Source organism: Balaenoptera musculus, chromosome 16 (genome assembly GCF_009873245.2).
Source record: "Balaenoptera musculus isolate JJ_BM4_2016_0621 chromosome 16, mBalMus1.pri.v3, whole genome shotgun sequence".
In the NCBI taxonomy this organism is placed as follows: domain Eukaryota; kingdom Metazoa; phylum Chordata; class Mammalia; order Artiodactyla; family Balaenopteridae; genus Balaenoptera; species Balaenoptera musculus.
In genome coordinates, this window is record NC_045800.1 from 59,796,374 (window position 1) to 59,822,231 (window position 25,858).

The following is a 25,858-nucleotide window of genomic DNA, read 5'->3' on the forward strand; positions in this document are numbered from 1 at the left end:
TTTTTTTAAAAAAGAATCCACCTTAGAACTTGGTAAACTGAATCATCCTTGTCACCTCTCTTTCGCTTATCCAACAATCAGCCTATCAAAAATATATCCAGGACTTCCCTGGTGGTGCAGTGGTTAAGAATCTGCCTGCTAATGCAGGGGACACGGGTTCGAGCCCTGGTCCGGGAAGATCTCACATGCTGCGGAGCAACTAAGCCCATGTGCCACAACTACTGAGCCTGCGCTCTAGAGCCCGCGAGCCACAACTACTGAGCCCATGTGCCACAACTACTGAAGCCCATGCGCCTAGAGCCCGTGCTCCGCAACAAGAGAAGCCACTGCAATGAGAAACCCACGCACTGCAATGAAGACTAGCCCCGCTCGCCACAACTAAAGAAAGCCCGTATGCAGCAATGAAGACCCAACGCAGCCATAAATAAATAAATAAATGTATTAAAAAAAAAAAAAGATAACATTCCTTCTTGATCTTGTAAGGGGCCACACAACTTTTAGATCTGGAGCGTGTAACTGTCAATAAAACGTCATTTAAAGTACAGCCCTCTGTCTCAAAAAAACTTATATAACTATGCCTACACTTCTTATTGGTGGAACAGCTCTGAGAGCTTTCTGATGTGCTGTTCTTGGGTTACAGTGCTCAATTTGGCTCACATAAAATTTTCCGTTTCTTTCTTAGATCAACTGGTTAATTTTTCATTGACATCCATCAATTCTTCCAAAATCTGATCTATATATTTCATGGAATCCCAATCAAAATCCCAACAGACTTTTTTATAGATACTGATAAACTTATTTCAGTAGTTGATATGGAAATGCAAAGGACACAGAATAACCAAAACAACCTTGAAAAAGAATAAGATTAGATAGCTAATTACAAGACTTACTATATACAGTGTTTGTTTTCTACTGCTGTGTAACAAATTACTGTAAACTTAGTGGCCACTGGCATTCAGGGCCTCCTCCTATTCTGAAAACCAGCAGCTTTTTCCTTGTTGAATCCCCCTTGTACTTAGAATCTCTTTCTCCAGGAAAAGCCCAGTCCTTTGCTGGCTGATGAGGTCAGGTCCACTAAGATAATTTCCCTTTCTTAGTCAACTGTGCCATATAATATAACATAATCACAGAGTGATAATCAGACTCACAGGTCCTTCCCACTATACAAAGGTCACTGGAGGTCATTTTAGAATTCTATCATACTACCCTAATCAAGACAAAGTAGTACTGGCATAAAGATATACAAATCAATGGAACAGAATAGAGAATCCAGAAATAGACCTACATACATATGGATATCTGATTTTCTACAGATGTGCAAAGGCAATTCAGTGGAGAAAGGATAGTCTTTCCATCAAATCGTATTAGAACAAATGAATAACCATATGCAAAAAACATTAATCCATACCTCTCACCACATATAAAAAATTAACTTGAAATGGATCACAGACCTAATGTAAAATCTAAAACTAGAAAACTTCTAAAAGAAAACACAGGAGAAAATCTTTCTGACCTTAGGTTAGGTAAAGATTTCTTAGATATGACAACAAAAGCAAAATCCATAAAAGAACAAGTTGATAAACTGGACTTCATTTGTCTAGGTAGGTGACTGAAGGACTTTTATAGTTTGTAGTCTACAAATTTCTGCATTGTTTGGATCTTTTAGAGTAATGCACTTCTACAATAAAAAGACAGAAAAATATATAGAAGCAATACATATTTGTTGAAGAACATTTAAAATATAATTTCAAAAGTACCCCCCAGAGAACTAATGCTTGCAATTTTTTATTTATCTTTCATCCACAGAATTTTCTATAGAGAAAATTTCTATAGAGAAATCATACCATTGGTAATTCTGTATCATTTTTACTTAACATTATTGCATGAGTCCTGTCTAATGTTATCAAACTATCCTTTGAAAAGGACATTCCATTGTATGGCTATACAATAATTTGTCCATTTCTCCACTGTCGGCAACTGTTCACAATTTTATTACTATTACAAATAGTACTGCAGTGCCTTGGGTTAGATTTATAGAAGTAGAATAATAGAATCGAAAAATCTGACATATTATTTAGACACTAACTCCTAGCTACGTCATTAAAGTTTGATCCACATCAAAAAGCACTGCATCCAAAGCATGGTACTTGTCCAAAATGTTAACTGGTACGTAAAGGAAACATTTCAATTTGAGATAAAATTTAAAAGAAGTTTATTCTGAAATCATGAGCAATTAAGAAATTAGTTATCAAAGGTCAATATGTTATTATCAAGGCACTGAGAGAATAGTCCACTCATGCAGAATCTTACCATCAAGAGGCATTACTCAAACTTAGTTCCAACTCATAGATAACAGATAAACTAAAGTAGCTGACTGTTCTGTACAGAGTGGAACAAAACATTTCTTATCTTTTGGATGGACTCCGGTGAGAAATTTTTGAAAACTATTTTTTTTAATATTTATTTTTATTTATTTATTTATTTGGTTGCACCAGGCCTTAGTTGCAGCAGGTGGGCTCCTTAGTTATAGCATGCATGTGGGATCTAGCTCCCTGACCAGGGATCGAACCCAGACCCCCCGCATTGGGAGTGCGGAGTCCTAACCACTACGCCACCAGGGAAGTCCCTTGAAAACTATTAAAAAATGCAATTTTCAGCACATCAGCTTGTTCATTTACTAGAAAATTTATTTCTTTTCTCTCCAAATTTAATTCATACTAATTAAAGATGTCAGCAGCTTGAAAGCAAAAGAGCTCAGCATATTTCCCATGATCTTATCTCCATACTTAATACAATGAAAACAGCTTATCTGGTATTTCTTAACAGTAGCATGACTGTTCTTTAATCAATGAGCCTTTAATGCATACCAATGGAGTGACATGCACTAAATTATCTTCACGATAATGTAAATAACTCATTTACTTATTAAAACTCAGTTACCATATTAAAACTGAAAATACTGTATATTAGGTTTAACAAACTAAGCACAATCAGCCCAGAACTGCAAAAGGAGACAATAACTATCAACAAACTTTTCCCCTATTCTGCCTCACTGAAGCTATTTGTTTTGTCCTATCCTATCTTTGTGACTGACCAGCTGCAGGACAATCTGGCCAACTACTGGAAATGATGACTTGACTACAAGGAGTATTACCATCTATGAATCACCATTGACTCAGTGCCTGTGACAAATATGATGAATTGGCACTCAGGATCCTTTCACAAATATGATGAATTGGCACTCAGGATCCTTTCCAATCTCCCTCTAGTTGTCTTTTGTACTACAGAGGTTAAAAAGGTAAAAATTATTCCCCAGGATCCCTTGCAACTAGGGTTCTAAACGTGAATTAGGTTCAGCCAACTAGATGCTCTGACATGAGAGGAAAGCAGAAAGTGAAGTAGGGGCCATTTTCCTGAAGTTTTAGGTATCCAAAAGAAAGACTATTGAAATGTTGGTTGTATGTGAGTGTACAAGTAATTCTCCAGTTTCTAGTCACTGACTTTGTGTCAGGAAGCAGCTGCAGTTGTAGAGTGGCAGTACTGGCTTTCTAATGCCTGCATCACAGATATGATGATATGTTCTTTGTGTGTGTGTGTGTGTGTGTGTGTGTGTGTGTGTGTTAAACTACACATAACTGAATATTTACTATTTTAACCATTTTTAAGTATACAGTTCTGTGGAATTAAGTACATTTACATTGTGCAGTCATCACCACCATCCATTTTTAGAACTTTTTCATCATTCCAAATGGAAACTCCATATTCATTAAACAATAACTCCCCATTGTCTCCTCCCCTGTGCTCCTGTCAACCACCATTCTACCTTCTGTCTCTATGAATTTGACTATTCTAGATACAACAGTGGAATCCTACAATATTTGTCCTTTTGTGTCTGCCTTATTTTCCTTTGCATAATATCTTCAAGCTTCATCCATGTTGTAGCATATATCAGAACCTCCCTCCTTGGGCTTCCCTGGTGGCACAGCGGTTGAGAATCTGCCTGCCAATGCAGGGGACACGGGTTCGAGCCCTGGTCTGGGAAGATCCCACATGCCGCGGAGCAACTAGGCCCGTGAGCCACAATTACTAAGCCTGCGCATCTGGAGCCTGTGCTCCGCAACAAGAGAGGCCGCGATAGTGAGAGGCCCGCGCACCGCGATGAAGAGTGGCCCCCACTCTCCACAACTAGAGAAAGCCCTTGCACAGAAACGAAGACCCAACACAGCCAAAAATAAATAAATAAATAAAAATAAAATAAAATAAAAAGAACCTCCCTCCTTTTTAAGGGTAAATAATATTCCATTCTATGTATATATCACATTTTGTTTATTCATTCATCCATCAGTAGGTACTTGGGTTGCTTCTAACTCTTAGTTATTGTGAATAATGCTGCTATAAACATAGGTGTATACAAATATCTTTTCAAGTCCTGCTGTCATTTTTTAAAAATTATTTATTTATTTATTTATCTGGCTGTGCCTGGTCTTAGTTGTGGCATTCGGGCTCTTAGTTGCAGCATGCGGGATCTAGTTCCCTGTCCAGGGCTCGAACCCGGGCCCCCTGCATTGGGAGTGCAGAGTCTTAACCGCTGGACCACCAGGGAAGTCCCTGCTTTCACTTTTTTTGCGTATATATCCAGAGGTGGAATTGCTCGGTCATTTGGTAATTCTGTTTTATTTTCTCAGGAATCACCATACCATTTTCAAAGCAGCCGCATCATTTTACATTCCCACGAGCAACACACAAGTGTTCTAATTTTCCACATCCTTACCAACACTTGTTATTTATTATTTTTAACTAATTAATTATTTCTTTTTGGCTGCGATGCGTCTTGGTTGCTGTGCTCACGGGCTTTCTCCAGTTGTGGCAAGTGGGGGCTACTCTTCATTGTGGAGCGTGGGTTTCTCATTGTGGTGGCTTCTCTTGTTGCAGAGCATGGGCTCTAGGTGCGCAGGATTCAGTAGTTGTGGTGCTCGGGCTCAGTAGTTGTGGCTCATGGGCTCTAGAGCGCAGGCTCAGTAGTCGTGGCACACGGGCTTAGTTGCTCCGTGGCATGTGGGACCTTCCCAGACCAGAGCTCAAACCCGTGTCCCCTGCATTGGCAGGTGGATTCTTAACCACTGCACCACCAGGGAAGTCCCTATGCAGCTTTTTAAAAATCCCATTAAAATTTTTTAATTCTAAATTAAAATCTTTTCATTGAGCAAACAAAAAACTATTATTTTCCCTTTATAGTTATCAAAAGGTAGTTTACTTTTTCTTAGTAAGCACTGTTTCCAAGTATCTGTGAATCTGCTATAATTACAAAACAGTTTCAAAGACCCAGAACCACTTCCTACCAGTTTTGAAACTCTAGCAGTGATCTTCTACCATTTTTCTATGTCCCACTGAGCAGCAGAATTTGGGGTAGCACATTTGAAATTAATTAAATTGTTTCTTCAGTTACATTATCATTCTATTGGCTTCACTTTAGCCTTGGGACATTTTTTTTGCTGCACAGACCATGTACTCTTATATACCGTTATTAAAAAAAGTTGTCATGTATACCAAAGAACACAAACCTTTTCTGACTCCAACTTGCCTTTAAACTAAGACTTCCACTATTTGGTTGTACCTAATTCTCTACCACATTCAGAACTGTCTCAGTTCAATGAATAAGAATCTAACAGACAACACTGTGCAGGTTATATCCTCAGTTGTAGTAAAAGTTTTTACACAATGGTCAAAATTTAGTGGTAAGTTTGATGAAAAATCCTTAACCTGGCAAAATGCCAGAGCACACCAGTAAAGAAGCCAAGTATATAAAATTCAAATTTTTATTCTAATCATTAAAATAATATTTGGGCAGGCTAGTAGTGGTCTGACAGATTGACTGGTAAAAATCTTCATTTTTAAATATGCTACACCCCCAAATCAAATCAACATAATAGAAAATGAGAAACTTGCTCAAGACTCCAAACTCCATTACAATATTGTACAAATATACTGGATTTGGCCCCAAAATTTAATGTATGGTCTGGTAATCTCTGACTTTCATACCAATGTTGTATTGATGAAATTGACATAGATTTAATTTAGTCTCAAAGTTCCACACTAAAGCCAATTTGCAGGCATTTCCAATAACTCAGTGACACAGTTTAACTTACAGGAAGACAGTAAATTAGCAGAATTCATGGTTCTCACCTCCTACTAGAATTTCTTACCTGTCAAGAACTTTAAGAGAACAGAAAAAAGGGTCAAGATAATAGATATAGGGCTTCCCTGGTGGTGCAGTGGTTTAGAATCTGCCTGCCAATGCAGGGGACACGGGTTAGAGCCCTGGTCCGGGAAGATCCCATATGCCGTGGAGCAACTAAGCCCGTGTGCCACAACTACTGAGCCTGCGCTCTAGAGCCCGTGAGCCACAACTACTGAAGCCCGCGCACCTAGAGCCCGTGCTCCACAACAAGTGCAGCCACTGCGATGAGAAGCCCTCACACTGCAACGAAGAGTAGCCCCCGCTCACCACAACTAGAGAAAGCCTGCGCACAGCAACGAAGACCCAATGCAGCCAAAAATAAAATAAATAAATAAAAATTCCTCGCCCCCAGTGCCAAATCTCAGAGCATAAAATAAATAAATAAATAAATAAATCTCTTGTCCTCAGCCACAATTCAAAAGCTACACTAAGCCCACAATAAATATTCAAGACAAATACAAACATAGGTCTCTGCCTCCACAACATTCTTCTAAGGTACCTATCATAAAACTGTTTAACGGTGAAACACCGTGCTGAAACTATTATGACCAAGTTTTCCTAGTTTCTACCATCCTAAACAAAAGCCAAGATAGACTCATATTATGTTACATTCTGCAGTGAGGTGATTTTATTACTAGTCGGGCCCAGCATTTAGTGAAGTAACAAAACATTTCAAATATGGAAGCCTGAAGTCTAGACTCAGCTAGGTTAAGATCCACTGATGATGGTGCTATGTGTATGGGAGGAGGGGGTACAGGTCTGTCACAAATCCATACCCACATATTCAAATGGCAAATTACCAGTGACAAAGGCAGCACGTAAACACTGAATTGTTCTCAAAGGGTGCCTGGCCCGTGCTCCTCTAATTTTTAGTTAACCTCCTGATTTCTCAAAGCCAAGAGAATCGTTAAGACCTAAAGTAAGAACCACTGTTATGATTAATGGCTGTGCTAGGTACATGCTACTATTAACACCATAATATTACATCAGGGCTGGAGGTAAGAATTTTGAAAGAATAACTAGTTAATATGGTCATTCTTATAAGACAAAATAATAATGATGATATTCATTAGAACATCTGTGATTCAACATCTTCCCAAAAACAATGTTCAAATTTCATTTCTCAGAAAAGTCATGAAAATGCCTCTAAGTCAGCTATGGTAAAGTTTTGAAAAAGCATTGAAGATCTTAGCGATTAACAAAATAAAAATGTTTACAAGTAGTTGTGCAAAGTACAGAGTCTTTGCAGAATGGCGATGATGCTACTGAAATCAAAAGTGATTATCTAAATATATCTGCATGTTCTGCCACAGCAGTCATAATGGCTTCTTCTGGAGTAATATAGATTTTCTTGCCTTAGAGAAACTGCTCTACCATAAAACTGATTTTATTTACAACTAAGTGGCTGTGAAAACTGTCAAGGCAAAACAAAGACAAACTAACTATTAGGGACGCTAATGTATTAACTGTACAAAGTCATGTAACAGTTTCTTTAATTTTGCAGTAACATTAAGATGTAACCTTAATAGAGAGTTCTTATATTTCGGTTCAGTTCAGCAAATTTTTACATGCCAAGACTTTTATTTAGAGCTAAGTATGAAGACAAGGTCTCTAGAGAATCTCAGTCTAGTGAGGGTAAACAAACATAAATAAACAATAGTAATACTATATATACTTCTTCAACTAAAGACTGTTTATATTAATTTAAAGAAAAAGGAGTTAATCTTTTAACAACAGCTAAAAGCAAAGTTAAGAATTCATCTCTCCCTTGAAGAAATAATTATTAGTCTACTGAGCATTTGAAGATATGACATATAGTCAATACACATAAACTAATTTAACAGCTTGCTGCAATCAGTAAATTATCATCTCATGAAGATTAAACCGTTGGATTCCCATTTAGACTAGAAATACTTGATTAAAAGTTTGTTCTGAAATGCCAACAACTTTGCAAACCTATAACAGGATAAAAGGTTGTAAAAGTAAAACAACATATGAGACGTGGCTAAAGTCAACACTTCACAAAGACATGTTATAATTTAACAATTACAAAAGAAAAGTAACCTATTTCAACTAAAGAGAGTATAAATACTGCAATCATTATTTTTCTGGCATAATTATGGTTTTGGTATGATGTCTTCTATAAAAGGCATCTGTGTACCCACCTATCCCAGTTCTGTTAACTGACAACTACAAGCATCCTCTATTCTTATTCTTCTAGATAACTCTACTAAAAGTATTATTCATACAATATCTGCAAAGCATTGGTCCTGCAAATCTGTCAAGGTACCCTCCTTCCAATTTCCAAGACACAACTCCAATTCTGGAGTTACAGGTGAGAGGAACATCTGGTAGCCTCCTGGACTGTGGTGATTTCACATACAGTTTTATGTACTTTTTTAACGCAGACACTTGTATTGACCACATCTTTACCCTGTGGCCAATATGTGTCAACTCAAGCTACCAAAGTGAAATCAGTCGATACTGAGTATCTGTAAAATCTAAGTGTCCAAATTCTTGTTTCCAGTTTAGTTTTTTTAATTTAAAAGTAATGTATTAAATCTTTTTTTTTTAAAAAAAGATTGTCTAAACTTGTCTGGTACTTAAGATAAACTTAAATTTAAGAAAAATACAAAGAAAAAAAAAAGAAACACACTATTACTGTTAGAAGAAAGCCAAATGATTATCTTTATTTACAGAATCACTCCTTTCACTATCTTTTCCAAACATCACTTCCTTTTCACTACTTCCCCTAGTCCTTTGGGCAAATCAGTGTTTAACATCAACCCTCCCACCCCAGATTCTTAAAAGTATTCACTGTCCACAAATGAGAAAGCCCCATAACCCAAGTATATTACCCTAGTGATCTTTCATGCTTTGAAAGACACCTGTGAAAATGCCAAAGCCCTAAATTAGAGCCTCCAAGGGCTCCTTTTCTTTCTTGACCCCATTTCTCTTTTTCTGGCCTTTAAAGCCAGACGACTTGCCACCCGATAGCCCTTTCCTCTTCAAGTCTAAATCCTTCCCCTAATTACCACCACCCACTCTTGTCAGCGATCTCGTCAGTCCCACCCCGGTTCCCTCTCTCCGGCCTGGTGGTAACATCGACCCTGGTCCGGCTCCTCTGACTCCGCGCCCCCAGTGCCAAATCTCAGAGCATCTCTTCCTCCAGTCCCATATTCCCGCGGTACCCCTTCGGTCTTTTTGCCTCACTACCCGGCTTTCCAAACCTTCAAGCCCCTGCCTCTTCAAGGCCACATCTCCCTCAGCCTCCCACTCCCTCTCGCTCTCCCCTCGACCTCTACTTACCCCTCTGTCTCGGGCCATCGTCACGCCCCTCAGGCCCTCGGCTCAACAACCTCCATTTCCCTCAGATTCCATGCTAAAGGGGACTCTCCACGCTCCCTCAACGGTCTCCCGGGGCCCCTCCGGATCCCTGTCCGTGGCAGCCCCCGGCTCCGTCCCCGACTCTCCACTCACCCGTGGCTGCAGGCGCCTCCCAAACCCCCTCTTCCCCGCCTCAGCTCCTGCTCACCTCCGCGGTCCGAGTCGGGCTCCCCAGACCCGCCTCCGAGTCGGCGTCTGAGCAGCTGTCGGACCCCGGCGCCCTCCGAGCCTCGCCGGAGTGAGACGCCTCAAGCGGCGGGGGCGGAACCCCGGTAGGAGAGCCGAAGTGGACCCTGGGGCGGTGGCGGCTGCGTGCAGGCATTGCCACGGCCGGCCTCGATCTCACCTGCGCCGGCAGCCGCTCGAATCCGAACCGGAACTGCTTCGGGAGGCGGGGCCCTATCGGCGGGAGGCGGAGCCCTAGGGCGGGGGCGGGGCCAAAACCGGAAGGGACGCGGGGCTCAAGATGGGCGCGAGGGGAGAACGGAGACTAGAAACCGCAGCAAGGAAACCCGAGAGCGCATGCGTCAGGCCCAAAGCCGAAGTGTGAGAAGTTGAGGGGCTAGTAGAGATGGGGCGGGGCCTATGGGAGTAACAGTGTTTGGGGGCCAGAGGAGGTTATCCTAATTCCTTTGGAGGGAGCCAGCTCCTCTCCTATAGCCAACCTCCAATCATTGTTACCATTTATTGCCCCTTTATTCTCTGAGAGTCCCTATGCCAAATGCCATATAAATATCTCACTTAATCCTTGTGCCACCTCTACAGAGTATTACAACACAGAAGGGGCAAGAAACTTGCCTGAGGTTGGGCAGTTAATATGTGCCAAAGCCAGTATTCCTACTCAAATCTGCCTGACTTCAGAACCTATGCTCTTCTCACTTTACTATACTACCCCACCCTGAGGGAAGCCCCCAGCCCAGGCCTAGCATTGGCGTAAACCAAATCCAAAACCACCTGCGACCTGGGCTCCAGCCCCTTCTTGGCCTTGGTTTCCCAGGCGGTGCAAGGCAGACTTCAGTGGCTCTGATGGGGGTGGGGATAGGTTCTGGGGTGGACATGAGTGCAAACTGCTACCATTGAATGCCCTGGTGTGGCCTTTACCCTCAAGCCAGACTCAAAGCCAGGGGCAGCTGGGAGCCTCTCCACCGCAGCTCATGCCCCGGATCAAGCCTTCATGAAGTCATCTGAGAGCCGGCAAGACATCTCACTTCTTCATGCCGTAACTAGCTCTCGCAGAAGGACAGATACAGACCTTTCTCTGTTTCTGTTGTGGAGACAAAAGCCCTTATAGGCAGAGGACTCTCCCTACCCCCCCCCCAAATATTTCTGATGACAGCCCTTTGGTTCTTCAGAAAGTCTAGGGGAACTTTCATCTCCCTTCTCCCCCCTTTGACATATGCGGCCCATTTTAGCCTTCTCTTTTGAGAAATCAGCCATTTTCATTACAGAACCACTGTTCAAACTTTCCCCCATAAACCCTGTGAGCACCCTTTAGATGAGGTCCTCCATGCCTCCTCGCCACTTTTCTCCGACTCTATAACTCAGGAAACCTCCCCTGAGCCCCATAATCCAGAAGCTCATCCAATAGCCATACAGTTCCCACTTAGTTTGTGACCCAGACCTGAAGAACTTTTCCTATCACGAATCCTTGGAGGCAACCACCTCCTCTGCACCTGGATCTCTACTTCAACTCAGTCCTCAGAACCAAATAGCCTCATAGAGGAGTCTAAATCTATTAAACATCTATTATGTTTAGACGCAGAATATCCTTTGTTTCATTTAATCCTCACAATTCTCCTTACTTTAGAGGGGGAGAAACTGAGGCTGAGAGGTGACTTGCAGAGGTATGTCTGATTCCATGTTGTCATGGAATTTGGGGTTAGGGGGTGGCTTGGAGAGGAAAATGTCCTGTTCTCTCTAGAGGCCCCTGTGACTTGCTGAGTCACTTGCTGCTGTCTCACCTGTCCCTGCCAATCTCTAGGAAAGGAATGACACTGGAGAGGCAGAGAGGAGTGACTGCAGAGACAGAGGGGCAGGTGGGCTGGCCCATGGCGGAGGCCTCGCTCCCACAGCTGAGGGCAGATGCCGAAGCCACGCCTTGCCCCAGTGTCCTGGAACTGGAGGAGCTCCTGAGGGCAGGGAAGTTTTCTTCCAGCCGCGTGGACGAAGTTTGGCCCAACCTTTACATAGGAGATGCGTGAGTGGTAGCTGACTGAAGGGATAAGTGGGGTGGAGACAAGGAGAGACAGTTCTTGGGATCTTTACCAGAGATGGGGGTGGGGTGGGTACAAGGGCAATAGTTCTTCTCTGAGCTTCCCAGGCCAGGGACTTTCTCCAGGACCCCTCTGTACTGGGGACAGTGCAGTGAGCAGGTGCAGCCACCAGGGGGAGCAGAGACTTTGCCTGCCTGAAAGAAGGGAGCTCCCAGAGGTTCCCGGAGTCTTCTGGCACATCCAGAACAACTGGAGGGTCTGGGGGGCAAAGGACTGGGGAATGGTGATTTGGGGTATGAGATGAGGGGGACAGAGAGCTCGCCTTTCCGGTTCCAGCCTCCCTCCTCTGGACACAGAGTGGGTGAGGAAGGCTGACTGAAGGTGAATCAGGGGAGGTGTCACCTTTAAATATTTGCAGATTAGAGGCAGGTATGAGGTAGTGGCCAGGAGAGGCCAGATGTGCATGGAAGGGCATGGGGCAAGAAGGGAGGTGCAGCTGGGTCCCAGGGCTGAAGCAATCCTTTTCCTTCCTGTCCTGGCCAAGGCAGGGGTGGATTGCCTCAGGAAGCAAAGAGAGGCTAAAGCTAAATCCCTTTACCACCAGCTCCCCTACCAGAAAGCTCCTATGGTGGGGCTGTGAGCCGCAGACCCCATGGGTTCCTTCTGGCTCCTTTTGGACCCTAATGGATTCATCGCTCTGAAGCGGGGGTCCAGACAAAGCCTTCCTGGACCTCATTGCTCCCCTTCCTCCCCTCCCCAGGGCCACAGCAAATAACCGCTTTGAGCTATGGAAGCTGGGCATCACCCACGTGCTGAATGCTGCCCATGGGGGCCTCTACTGTCAGGGCAGCCCTGACTTCTACGGCAGCACTGTGAGCTACCTGGGGGTGCCAGCCCACGACCTCCCTGAGTTCGACATCAGTGCCTACTTCTCCTCTGCAGCTGACTTCATCCACCGTGCCCTCAGCACACCTGGGGGTAAGACTTGGGGTCTGAGCCCATATCCCATCCTGCTCGGTCATGGGGGGATGTCCAGTTTCCCCTTAAACATTAGTGTCCTCACACCCCTAGTTTTTAAAGGGCCATCAGGTTTTTAAAACTCTCTGTTCAGTGTTCCAGCACTTTATCCAACAGCATTGCTTCACAGATAGGGAAACTGAGGCCTGGAATACAAGGTCATGCCACGAGTTAGGAGCAGCCCTGGGGCTAGAAGCCAGGTCTCCCAAACAACAAAACAGTTCTTTCTGCATCACTCAGCCTTGGGACATTGCCATCTGGTACCTAGATGTCTGGCTTCTGCCCCAAAGTACTTTCGAATGGAAAAAATCTTCTAATACCAGGGGTACAACAAAGGAGCCTGGGGAAGCTGCTTCGTGTTCATCCTGGGGGAGAGCCATGCCCCTTGCCACCTGACCCCGGGTGAGCCAGTGTCTCCTCTGGACTTCAGTTTCTCCTCTGTGTCGTGGCAAAGACAAGACTATGGCTCATAGCACTGTTCAATCCAAAGCACTCTGACATTCATTTTCCTTCACCATTCATTCACCGACTATTATCTTCTCTGTGCCAGCCACGGAGCTAGATACTGGGAATCCACACTTAGGCAAGGCAGGGCCCCTGGTGGAAAGACAGTCAAATTGCAAAGTATTATGAGCGCTACTCAGATGCGTGGGCAAATGTGAAGAGCAAAGGGAGGTGGGGGGCGCTTCCCTCTACAACAGTATTCACCGGGCCACATGCAAAAAGGATGGGCTGCTCTGTGATTCACGTGATACCATGAGTGGCAGGAAGCCACGTCTCAGCCAAAACCCGACAAATGAGTAGCAGATGTTAGTCAGACCAAGAGAGGGGGAAAACTTTTACAGGTAGTTGAAGTAGCATGTGGTAAGGCTGGAGGCCAGGGACCAGGACAGCTTCAAGGAACTGAAAGTTACCCAGCGTTCCTAGAGCTGAGGGTCGGGGGGGGACAGCCTGAGGTGAGGCTGCAGGGTCAGCAGGGGCCATCTCACAGAGGGTCCTGTGAGCCACGTTGGGGAGTGTGGACCCCATCCCAAGGGTAGGCATAATAGGTGTTGGGATGCCCATTTGACAGAGCAGGAAATGGAGGCCCATACACGCTGAATGATTTACTCAGGGTCACAGAATATACCCAGGGGAACGTGGGTCCCCACCTCAGCCCCTGGGTGGGCCGGTGGGTGGGAAAGGGTCTTTCAGCAGGATGTCTTCCTCAGCCAAGGTCCTGGTGCACTGCGTGGTAGGGGTGAGCCGCTCTGCCACGCTGGTCCTGGCCTACCTCATGCTGCGCCAGCAGCTGTCCCTGCGCCAGGCAGTGATCACCGTGAGGCAGCGCCGATGGGTCTTCCCCAACCGAGGCTTCCTCCACCAGCTCTGCCGGCTGGACCAGCAGCTGCGGGGTGCAGGCCGGCGCTGAGGGGCCAGGTGAGGGTCGGGCAGGGCGTGAGGGGCCGAGGCTGGGTGCAGTTAGCAGTGAGAGGTCAGGTGACGGCTGGGCAGAGGGCAAGGCTACGATTGGAAGTAAGGGGTTGGGTGAGGGCTGGCAGGGGACATGGATGGGACCAGTTCAGAGGTTGGATAACAAGGCTGTGCGTGGCTGGAAGAGAGGGTTGAAGGCGGCCTGGCCCGTTCCCCAAGCTGCTGGGCTCCCCTCACCAATCCAAGGTCTCACCTGGGCCTGGCTGAGGCACCCCTCTCATAGGACCCTCTCCTCCAGCCCACCCAGATTCTTCAGACCCAGAGAAGATGGAAAGGCTAGGAAGGAAAAGGGTGGAAAGCGTAAAACGGAAGAGGTGAGGCCTTCCAACCTGGTCCTAATGCTGATCTGTCCTGCCTCCTTGGCTGAAAGCCTGTGGGGCTCACCTGAACCCCACCGCGGCAGCAGCACAGCCAGTCCTGCACCTGAGGGCTGTCTGGCCCTTCCCACGCCTCTGCACACCCTCCCCTCAGGCCTGGAACCCAGCTCCAGGGAAAGAGTGTCCTGCAGCTATTGCTCCAAGCTTAGTGAATTCTGTCAGCCCTGCTCATCCATTCCCACCACGGGGAAGGAGAACAGGTGCTCCTGCCACCAGCCATGACCTCCTCGCACAAGCCCTGCTTGACATAAAGTTCTCCTGTCGCCGTGCCGTTCAGTTCTCTGCCTTGGACCCAGCACCCCACTCTCTACCTTCACCCCACCCAGTGTGATCTCAGAGATCTACAGAAGGACTCTCCCTAACCTCCCTCCCTCTCTGGTCCTGGGGACCCCTTTAGGACATAAAGGTTTTTCTGAAGTCTGTCCATTTACCTTCTGCCTTCCTCTTGTTCCATCTTCAGTGCGTTTGGAGCAATAGCACCCGGTCTTTAAGCTGCCTCAGGGGAACAGATCCCCAGTACCTCCTCTTCCCAAGCCACCTCCCTTCCATCGGAGGCCCCAGCGTCCCCAGCTGCCCAGTAGAAGGAGTTGGGCTCCCCTAGCAGCAACAATGCTTCTCAGGCTCCCAGCCCACAAATGGTTGCCGAGGTGCTGCTGCAATTTCTTTGGTGTCAGCTCTGTGTTTTCCTCCAGCTCAACGGAGAGGCAGGGGTGCCTCTTCCTGGGGTCAGTGGCTTTGAGGGTACCAGATTGTGAAGGAGCTGCAGAATTCCCACTGCCCTTCCTCTCCCATCATGGCCAGGCTGGGACTGTCCCCAACAGCCCATCTTCCTCACACTCACATCCCCACCGAGGGCCATCTGATGGAACGTTAAGCCTCCAGAGCTGCTCTCCACGCCCCCCCATCCAGCCTCCAGCTCCTGCTACCCATACTGCTCCTTCCTTCATCTCTCCTCAACCCTGACTTTGGCTGTGCCCCACCGCCCACTGGCTCAGAAGGGCTGCCAGGTGGGAGTGGGGCATTGGCCTGGGCTCTCCTGGGAGTTAGAAGAGCAGCAGCTTCTCCTCCTTCCAAGAGCTTCCCTGGGGCATGGACTGAATCTCCCCCTGCCCCCACCCATAAGAGGTGTTTTTGCCTCCGAATGCACCGCCAGCCCAACCAAGGGCAGCATTTGAGCCCTATCGACCCCTTCCCACATGCTGTCAGGAGGATGAGCATCTTGGGGTTGGGGATTAGGGCAGGACGGAGGGCGAGGTTTAGAGTTTGGGGGTGAGTGTGAAGGAAGAAAATGAGGGTTGTAGCTGGCGTTGGGATTAGGCCTGGGGTGAAGCTGGGCGGGAAACTGTGGTGGGGAGTTCTGCAGGTGTGGGAGCCAAGAGGCGGACAGGAATGGCATGTTTCCATCCTGCTCTCTTTCCTCTAAACAAGGTTTGGGAACCTGGGAGAAGAGCATATCTCTGATCATGCCAAATCATCCCACTTCCTCGGCCTGGGGCCCTTAAATACTCTGACCTCAGACCTCAGCATCTCTCCCTTCAGGCAGCTAGCTTTGGGAGAGTCATCTGGACTACAGCTTTGCACAATTACCGGGAGTGCATCCAACAGCTGGAGCCCCAGGAGTTGTGCAGTGAGCAACCTGTGTGTGTACACAGCAGCCCTGGGGCTGGGGACTCTTGAGAGATGAGGGGGCTTTGGGGAGGTCATCTCTCTCCATGAGCCCTGGGCCCCAAACTTGCCTCCTCATCTCTCCCGGCACCCGTACCCACTTGACCTTACACAGAGGCTCAAGGCAGAAGTAGGGTTAGCTGGCAGCTCTTGTCCCTGCCCTGATAAGTCCCGGCCAGTCTGAACCATGGTTTACCTGCCTGTAACATGGAGCTCATCTCTCCCCCAGAACTGGTACTTACTCCCTGCCACAGGGCTCTGCCACTTTGCCACCCTGGCGCTGGCCCTGCTGGTGCTGCTGGAGGCTCTGGCCCAGGTGGGTACCCAGAAGATGGTAAGAGACCAGTGTGGGGTCCGCCCTAGAGCCTGCAACTCCATGTGCTTCCTCCTGCTACCTGCAACCCCTCTCAGCCACTGTCTCCAGTTCTCACAGGTGGGAAGGGGCTGCCCTCTCAGCCAGGAACCCCAAGTTCCCTCAGCAGTGGGGGAACACGGGAGAGGGGGATTCTAAGTGTTTATGATAGCCCCTGGCCACAGCCGCCTCCACCAGCTCTCCCCAGGGTTCAGGGAGCCCCAGTAGGGGCTGAGCCCTAGCTCCCTGGAGCTCGGGCTTCAGAGACCCAGTGGAGGCGTGGCTACGGGTCTGCATATGTCTGTGTGTGTGTCAGTCATCTGGGAGTATGAGTGGGGAAGGGTATTAAAGTATGGGTATATGAAGAGGGTCTCTGGAGAGCAGGGAGTGTTCTTAATAGGCCCAAATCCAAGGTCCCTCACTGAGCCATTAGCCTTGGAAGGGACTTTAAAGACCATCTCACTGGCCTCAAGGAGCAGTGAGGTCTGTGCAGGAATGTCTTCTGGGGGAGGGAGGAGCTTGGCAGAGGGCAGAGTGGTTTGCGGACACACAGCTTCTGACTGCAGGCCGGGCCTGCTCCAAAGACCTGCTCTGAACTCCACTTATATCTCTGTCTGCCCACACTTCCCTCAGCCTGAGTCTTCTGGATCTTTTTATCCTGGGCCAGTCCTGTAATCCTCGGCTCCCAACTAAGGGCCCCTGGACCTGGGTTCTGATGTTGGCAGTGCTGCCAGTGTGCGCGTGATCTGGCTGTTCTCTTCCCTGTCCTCCTCCACGGAAGATCCTTCTAGCTTTAACTTTCTGCCCACGCTCCACATCACCCTTGAAGGCCAACCGACCTTTCAAAACGGCTTATTCAGTCTTCCTTCTTCCTGCCTCACAAGCAACATCCACATCCACACATACCACAGGCAGACCCCTGCCAGACTGCCTCTACTCCCAGCAGGGCCAGGTGCCTGGCTGGGCTTGGCACTGACCATGCCAGGGGACCAGTGGGTGAGTTGGGAGTGGCAGGGGGAGGCCAGAGGAGAGGAGCAGCACATCATGCTTTATAATTAAACTCCAATCAAAAAATAGAAACAGCATCAAGCGTGCAGAGACAGGCGGCTGGAAGCCGGGAGCAAAAAGTGCCGGTCAGAGAAGACCTCAGCCTGGGCCAGATACCCCCACAGGTGGGTGAGTGCCCCTATTTCAGGGGGGCTGCAGAGCATGCTGGGTAATGAGGGCCAGGACACCTGTGCCTGTGTGTGTGTGTGTGTGTGTGTGGTGGTGGGGGGTGGGTTAGATTTGGGGAGGGACTGGGTCAGAGATAGAGGCACAGACAAAGCAGAGTAGTGAGAATGACCTGGGCTTGAATCCTGGCTCCCACGCTTATTGGCTGTGTGACCTATGGCATATTGTTTAATCTTTCTGAGCCTCGGTTTCCTCATCTGTAAAATGGGGATGATAATATTATCTGCCTCATAAGGGTATTGTGCGGATTCAGTGAAAAAAAATGTAAGCATTTAGCTCTGATACATAGTACGTTCTTAGTTAGTGGTGAATATAATAATTATTGCCGGACAGAGAAAGAAAAATCAAGAAATACAAAGAGATAGAGACCAAGCCTCATTGGCTCATGGGATATGGCTGAGGCTTGAAAGGGAAAGAGTAATAATGGTGATGATAATAAGAGTAAGATACACCATTTATGGGGCATCTACCAGGAGAAAGACCCCGTGGGAGGTGCCTTGAACATTTCTTATCTCATGGAATTCTCACAGCAGCTCCACTCAGAAAACTAGCTCAGAGAAGACTACACAGAAACAAGCTCCAGACTTGAGAACTCGGCTCAGGTCTGCCCTCCTCCAAGGCCTGCACACAGCGTGCAGAGCCCCAGGCAGCTCACCACAGGCCACCCGCCGGCCACCCTCCCCGAGGCTTCCTTCACCAGACTCCTCACTTGTCCTGCCCTGAGATGTCCAGCCCCAGCTGTCCTGTGGCCACAGTCCCTGTGGTCTACCTTGGGGGGAGGAGGAGGAGGAAGCAGGGAGAGTGAACAGGCGGGAAGACCAGGGGGAGCATGTCTGGAGCTTCAGGGAGGAGGTGGATGGCAGACAGAGGCCCCCTGCCCTGCGGAGGCCTGGGCCTTGGCCTGAGGCTACCGGCGTCCTGGGTGGTGTGTTGGAAGGCTGTGGAGGAGCACGAGCTCCTGTGAGAGGCGGGGAGACAGAGGCAACCGGGGAGAGCAACACAGAGGGGAGGAGAGGCACCGACAAAGGCAGAACACAGGTGTCTGAACTTGTAAACAGCAGCGACTCTGGAAAACCGTTGCCCACAGAGGCAGCTGATCAGCTTAGGGAGGAGACACGGGAAGGTCACAGGAGGAGTACCAGAGAGGGAGCGGGGAGAAGAGGCAGGCCGGCCCTGACCCTGCTGGATGCTGGGCCCAGGCTTCACCCCGCGGTGGCTGAGGAGATGCGGGAGGAGGTGTCAGGCGGGGCCCTCGGCATCTAGGTCTGGGGATGGCAGAAACCAGGGGGCTGCGACAGCCACCAACTCCCCTTCTTTGGGTGTGCCCGGAGCTTGAAGCATGAGTCGCTGGGTGGGGGCTAGGCCTGACCTTGGCTGAAAAGGTGGGCTGGACCCTTGTGGGATAGAGCAGACAGGTAGGGGGCACATCCATGAGCGTCAGGTGTGAGGTCCGACGTGAGGCCTAGCAAGGGGTACCCCTAAGTCCGAGGAAAAAGCCCCCTTCTCCAGACCTGGGCCTAGGCCCCGAAGAGGCTGGGGTGTGAGCCAGTAGAAGAGGCTGAGCCAGTAAAGGGGTCAGCCCGCATCCCTGACCCCTCTACTGGCTCCTTCTCCTCTCAGGAGCCTCCAGGAGGAGCAGGGACAAGTTCTGTCTCAGCTGGAGCCTGGCGATCCGCGCCCAGGCACCGCTGGGCTGCAAGGCACCTATTGACCACTGGGTGGCAGCCTTACCCCACACCAATCTCAGAGGCCTGCAGCGGCGCTTGCCAGGCTTCTCAAAGCCCCCTCGCACCCGACCTGGGGCTCCCGCAGGCCCAGCTGGTAGCTCCAGACCAGTGTGGCTGTCAGACTCTCCCCACCCCAACATGATACACTGCGCTGTACCCTGTAGTTTTTGCAAACCCAGCCACTCCTCTCTCATTCTCAGGTCAGACCCTCCAGAGATTCCTTAAAGGCAGGCAAGGCCAGTATCTTTAAGTTGAGAGAGAGAAACCGCGGCCCAGACAGGAGCAAAGACTTGCTCTTGACCTCGGAATTAGCTGTGGCCAGACTCTCCACCCTCCCTCTGAAGTTCTCTTCCCACCAGTTCACGTAGCCTCCCATCTCCATGGGGAGTCCCAGGGCCAAGAGCCTTTAATCGCAAAGAGACACCAAGCAGAGAGGGGTCCGGGCGTTTGGAAGGTCTGCACTTCAGTCAGCAGTGGCCTAGGTCTGCTCTCAGGCCCCACCCCCACGGGCTCCAAGAGGAGGACCTGGAATTCTAGCTGCTTCATAGCGTTTGTGTTCCGGGCGGAACCTGCCCCGGCCCCGTTCCGCTCACGTGCTGAGTCCTGTCCCTGCACCCACACCCTGACTCCCAGCCCCAGACCATGCCCTAGGTAGATGGCAGGCGGCTCAGCCTGCCCTGAGAGGTCACAGTGGGGGATGAAAGGGAAAGCCGGGTCTTCGCTTCCGCCCTGCCCTCCCACTGCTCGCTGGGTGAGCTTGGCCAAACCGGTGGCCTTCTGTGTTCCCATTTCTCTTCCTGGTCCTGGCACCGCCTACCAAAGAGCAAAGAAGTTCTTCCCAGTTTGTACCTTCCCTAGTTACTGGTTGAGGGGACCAGGGACAGTTAGCCAAGAGAGGCACTCCTTCCAAGCCCAGCACCAGACCCAGGTTCTGGTGCCACTGACATCCCAGCTCTGCAGGGTCTCAGACCCCCTCAGCCAGCTGACTCCTGACACAAGCCACCCCACCTGGGTGAGGCCCAACCTGCAGCGCTGGCCTGAGTCATGGGGGTAAGGAGGGAAATCCCAGGGCCTACAGGCAGATATGGAACAGCTACACTAGGCTCCCCTGTAGAGACAGATGAGTTAGCGACCACTCTCTGGAGTCCCTGAAGGTGGTAACTCGAAGGCTTGGGGATGGAATTGAAGGAGCAGAGAACTGGACTGAAACCCAGGCCTTGCTCCTTAACAGCCATAAGACTTTGAGCATTACTTAAAAATGATTCTCTGTGACCTTCATGTTCCTGCTTCAGCTTCCTCCTATGTATGATAGGGACCTACCATGCGTGAGGCGCCAGGCCCCTAAGAGGCATTAGCTCATTCAGTACGGAAGGGCTGACAAATGTCAGTTCATAGCCCAGGCCCCTCACTCCAGAGATGGGCTCTGACCTTCAAGCACCTGAAGATGGGAAAGGATGGGAGTCTGAGGACCAGCCCTGGAAGTAGCGGAGAAGGGGGCTTGAGATGAGCTGCCCAGTTGGCGGGGGTCTTCCTAGGTGCCCTCTGAGGGCCACAGCCATCCCACCCCTACGAAGTCCCAAGTAACGAGAGACTTAAGGGGTGGGGTCTGCACTGACTAGTTGTTAACAAACAGGGAACTCCAAGAGCCCCTTGAAAAAAGCTTCCAACATCAGGGGCCTCTGGAGGGGGCAGGAGAGAGGGCTTCCCAGCTCCATAGCGGTGACGAGGGGTTGATTCCCTTGTTCCCTGGGGAAAGGCCTCAGCCCCAGCTGAGCTGGTTAATAACCTCATGTGAAATAACTGAGGCCCTTCTGAAGCATCCCAGTGGCACCTGGGCACTGCACCATGCCTGGGCCTCCCTGTCAGCTGGACCCACCTGCGAGGAGCCTGCCCCTCGCCACCACAGTTTCCGCTCTGTTCCAGGATGGACTCGCTGCAGAAACAGGACCTCCGGAGGCCCAAGATCCACGGGGCCGTCCGGGTGCCCCCCTACCAGCCACCCACGCTGGCCTCGCTGCAGCGCTTGCTGTGGGTCCGTCGGGCTGCCGTGCTGAGCCACATCAACGAAGTCTGGCCCAACCTCTTCCTGGGAGATGCGTAAGTACGATCCACAGTGGGTGTTGGGGGGAACAGAAGGGGAGCCTCTTCCAGAGCCGAGGGGCAGAGTTGGTACCCTCTTTGCCTCCAACCATCTCTTTCCACATGTTTATTTCCTTTTACATTATTATTACTTTGTGGAAATAGAACACACCTAAGAAAAGTGCACAGAGCATAAACGAACAGTTTCACCCCCCAGGTCAAGAAATAGGACATTAGTTGTGCCCCAGAAGCCCCCCGCAGAACCCTTCTCATCATAACCCTTTTCCCTGTAGATAATCACTGAGTACTGAAACAATAATTTCCTTGCTTTTCTTTTTAGTTTCGCCATTTGTGTTAGTTTTGCCTATGTTTTAAAGTGGTAGGAATAGAATCATATTGTGTATTTTGTGCCTGGCGTCATTTGCTCAAAACTGGGAGATTCGCCCACATTACGTGTAGCTATAGTTCATTCATTTTTGGTTGCTATATGTTATTCGTTTGTATGAATACACCATAGTTTATTTATTCTATTTGAGTTGTTTCCACTTTGGGGCTATTATATAAACAGTGATTCTAGAAGCTAGTACATGTGCCCTGGGAACACACACACGTTTCTCTAGGATGTATATATAGAGTGGAACGTGAGTCATTTTCCCCAAAAGTTTTCTTAAAATTTAGAACACATGGATGAATATATGAGGATTTTATGTTTTTCCTTAATATTTAGAAAATATAGATCAATATCCTATTAACAATATGGCAAATATGTATCCCCCCTACACACACAGATAATCAGTAATAAAATCCTTGTTGACTTTTTAAAAATGCATATAAAAATGGTATCGCTTTATAAACCCATCTTGTAATCTGCTTCATATAGAAAACTTTTTAAATGGAATTGCACAACATACTTTTAAAACACTTTTAAACAGTGTTCTGTTTTGTCATCCTCCATTTTTCTCAGTATAGCACCAACACCTTTCTTGGTTCACCAGCATCTATCTACCACATTTTAGTGGTTGTGTAGTATTTCATTTAGCTATACCATAGTCAATCTTCTCTTATAGGCTATTTAGTGATTTTTTCCCCACTTTTTCTCTATCTTAAACATTAGATCCAGTTTACATTTGTCTGTGAGCACATTTGGGATTCTTTAAGTTCCTAGGAGACCTGCTGGGGCAAAGTAAGTGTACATTTTTGAGGCTTCTGATGCCATGTGGCCGACCTGCCTTCCAGAAAAGTTGGGCTGAGTGAAAGGGAGTCTTGAACTCCTACTAGAGGAGCCCCTTCACCCGAGCCAGTTCACTGGTTCCTGTCTACCCTTGGAGGAGGATGGCAGAGGAGGCAAGGGGGCAAGTTCCAGGCCAGCCAGAGCTGACCCAGTGAGCTCTACCCCACCTCCCAACCCCCCCCCCCCGTGCCCCACCCCTCCAGGTACGCAGCCCGGGACAAGAACAAGCTGACCCAGCTGGGCATCACCCACATCGTGAATGTCGCCGCAGGCAAGTTTCAGGTGGACACAGGTGCCAAGTTCTACCATGGCATGCCCTTGGAGTACTATGGCATCGAGGCTGATGACAACCCCTTCTTCGACCTCAGTGTCTACTTTCTGCCCGTTGCTCGATACATCCGAAGTGCCCTCAGCATTCCCCAAGGTCAGCTGCTGGGGAAGGCACTGGGGTGGAGGTGGGGTGCAGGCAGGATCTGGGGCTATCTACTTTTCCAGTAGCATGGATGGTGGGGTCCTTCAGCAACCCTCCCACCTCATGGGGCTCACTACTACCATTTAGCGAGCATCCCCTTCAGGGACACCCTGGAAACCAACAATCATAGATATAACTAAGGCCCAGTGTGGTCGTCAGGGTAACCATATTGCTCGGTAAGAGGCCAGGTGTTGGGCAGAAGGTACAGGACCTAGCAAAGCCTCTTGAGCAGTTTTCTCTAAGATGAGGCCTCAGTGTAGAGCTGCAGGGGCTGGGGAGAGGGCAGAACTGACGGGAAAGGGAGGGAGGTGGACACCCCCTGTAATCTTATGCAAACCCAGGGGACTCCAGGAGTACTGACCCCCCACCGTGCTAGAGTGGCAAGGGATGCCAGAGGAAGCACCTTGCACCAGAAGCAGCGAGTCCCAGCTGCTAACCTTAGCCTGCCGCTAACTTGCTTTGTGACCTTGAGCGAGTCCCTTTCCTCTCTGGGCCTCAGTTGGCCCATATGACAGTGAGGACACTGTCTGTATTCCAGGATGCTGTGATAGGTGGGCAGAAGCATCCCTGATTCCCTAAGGGGCAGGCGGTGTGAGAACAGGTGGCTGATGCTAGGTTGGGTCTCCCTGCAGGCCGCGTGCTGGTACACTGTGCCATGGGGGTGAGCCGCTCTGCCACGGTTGTCCTGGCCTTCCTCATGATCTGCGAGAACATGACGCTGGTGGAGGCCATCCAGACGGTGCAGGCGCACCGGGATATCTGCCCCAACTCAGGCTTCCTCCGGCAGCTGCAGGTTCTGGACAACCGACTGGGGCGGCAGACGGGGCGGCTGTGACCTGGTGGGCAACCAGGAGCCCTGACCCTCCAGCCAGCATGGCCCACCCAACCAGCCTGGCCCTGGGGACCTTGCTTCCAGTGACCTTGAGATGTAAACAGCAAGTGGGGGCTTAGCTGAGGCAGAGGCAGGGAGAGCTGGGTGGTGACCTTTAGCAGGTGGATCTCCCTGACCCAATCCAAAGATTCTTTATGCAGAAAAGAGTTCAGTCTGTCTCTATAATAAAAGGTTCATCATAATAAAGACAGGAGACCTTCTGGTGGTTTGTGGGGCAGTGGTCACGAGGTTCCAGAAGGCTTGCCAGCCCATGATGGCAGCCTCGAGGTGGAGTCTGAGTCAGTTGTCTGAGGAAAGACCAAAGTTCAATGCATCCCCATCCTTTCCGTGCCCACCCTGCATCAAACACCGACTATCGAAACTCGCCGTGCACAAACAGCATCTCCTGAATCCGGTCAGTCTTTTCATTTTCGTTCTTCTTTCAAAAAGGACTGACTAAAGTCACAGAAACCTAATAGAAGCATTAAACAAGAGCACAGGGGTTGGGGAGGAGACATGCCAGAATTCCTGGTGAAGGACGGTTATATGATGGGGCAACATTTGGCTCTGAGTTTCTTACTGTTTGTACCCTAATAAAATAAAGCAATGTAAAAAGCCCATAGGTTCCTCACCTGTACGTGAGGTATTTATGAGGATTAGATGGGCTGGCGTTCCTTCTCCCTCTCCGGCTGTTTCCACGTAGCCCTGGCCTCCTCCGGCTGACCCTTAAACATCAAGGTGTCCGAGGACGCTGGCCTCTGCCTCTTCTCTCCAGTGTTCTCGCTCTCCTGGGGGTCCTCTTGTTCCCACAGCCTCAGTTCACATCTCTAGGCTGATGACTCTCAGACCCCTAGGGCGGCCCAATTCTCTCTTCTGAGTTCAGAACCTCTGTATCCTACTGGCCACCTTCATTGGAATACTGCACCTGAGCTTCAAACTGAACTTTTCATCACCTCCCACCCAGACCCACTCCTCTTCCTAGTTCCCATTTTAGTGAAGGGTTCTGGTAGGTCTTGTCATCCAAATCAGTGGTGGACTTCTGCCACTCTTCCAGTTGGCCGACCAACTCTACCTCCTAAACAGGGCTCAGACCTGCTCACTTAGCTTCATCTTTGCTGACTACCCAAGTTCAAGCCACCTTACCTCTCACCTGGATTCTTGCTCAGGCCCCTGATGGTCTCTCTGCTTCTAGCCTTGCCCCTCCAATCTCCACGCGGGCCCCAGACAGCTTAACTAAAATGAAAATCTCATCACATCACCCCAACACTTACAACCCCTGAAGGACAAACACCTTGACAGAGCATAAAGATTCTTCATTTTCTGAGACCGTCTCATGTCTCCAGACATACCTCTTCTAATTCTGTTCCCATACATGCCATGTAATTAAGAAATGCTAAATACACTTGCAGTTTCCAGAATGTACCACTCTCTTACCTCTTGGTGCTTTGCACATGCTTCAGGTTGCAGCACCTGAATGCACATTCTCACTCATTTTTGTTGGGGTCTCTTTGAGGTCTCAGTTT

At 48.9% G+C, this 25,858-nt stretch overlaps 2 protein-coding genes across 8 annotated transcripts in view; one reads left to right on the forward strand and one right to left on the reverse strand.

Annotated features, from left to right (window-relative positions):
- SAMD8 (sterile alpha motif domain containing 8) overlaps positions 1 to 25,858 on the reverse strand; it is an 83,745-nt gene that overhangs the window by 34,503 nt on the left and 23,384 nt on the right. Inside the window, exon 1 of one of the 3 annotated variants that reach the window (XM_036827940.1) lies at positions 9,774 to 9,987. The exons of the other annotated variants lie outside the window; for them this stretch is intronic. Coding sequence (XP_036683835.1) covers positions 9,774 to 9,947 — 174 coding nt within the window. The 5' untranslated portion in view covers positions 9,948 to 9,987. Of the gene's footprint in view, positions 1 to 9,773; positions 9,988 to 25,858 lie in introns of those variants that run through there. 3 annotated transcript variants of the gene reach the window in all.
- On the forward strand, positions 11,607 to 24,544 carry DUSP13 (dual specificity phosphatase 13). 5 transcript variants are annotated; one of them, XM_036827949.1, is made up of 6 exons: positions 11,607 to 11,822; positions 12,599 to 12,816; positions 16,600 to 16,686; positions 17,800 to 17,894; positions 21,606 to 21,779; positions 23,196 to 23,411. In XM_036827949.1, the coding sequence occupies exons 1-6, from the start codon at positions 11,614 to 11,616 to the stop codon at positions 23,334 to 23,336; spliced, it is 924 nt and encodes a 307-aa protein (XP_036683844.1). In that variant the 5' UTR covers positions 11,607 to 11,613; the 3' UTR covers positions 23,337 to 23,411. The 5 variants fall into 5 exon arrangements, with proteins under 5 accessions (XP_036683844.1, XP_036683843.1, XP_036683845.1 ...); XM_036827948.1 differs by lacking the exons at positions 11,607 to 11,822; positions 12,599 to 12,816 and adding exons at positions 14,086 to 14,274; positions 24,097 to 24,544 and having other exon boundaries at positions 16,600 to 16,803; positions 23,196 to 23,416; XM_036827950.1 differs by lacking the exons at positions 11,607 to 11,822; positions 12,599 to 12,816 and adding exons at positions 14,086 to 14,274; positions 24,097 to 24,544 and having other exon boundaries at positions 23,196 to 23,416.

What these genes read in the sequence shown, in the direction of transcription:
- DUSP13 (XM_036827952.1), top strand. Translation starts at nt 20,338, where the DNA reads ATGGCAGGCGGCTCAGCCTGCCCTGAGAGGTCACAGTGGGGGATGAAA. An exon ending in CGCTGGCCTGAGTCATGGGG is followed by an intron (nt 20,733 to 21,605) that starts GTAAGGAGGGAA and finishes GCTCTGTTCCAG; the next exon opens with GATGGACTCGCTGCAGAAAC. An exon ending in TGCCCTCAGCATTCCCCAAG is followed by an intron (nt 23,417 to 24,096) that starts GTCAGCTGCTGG and finishes GTCTCCCTGCAG; the next exon opens with GCCGCGTGCTGGTACACTGT.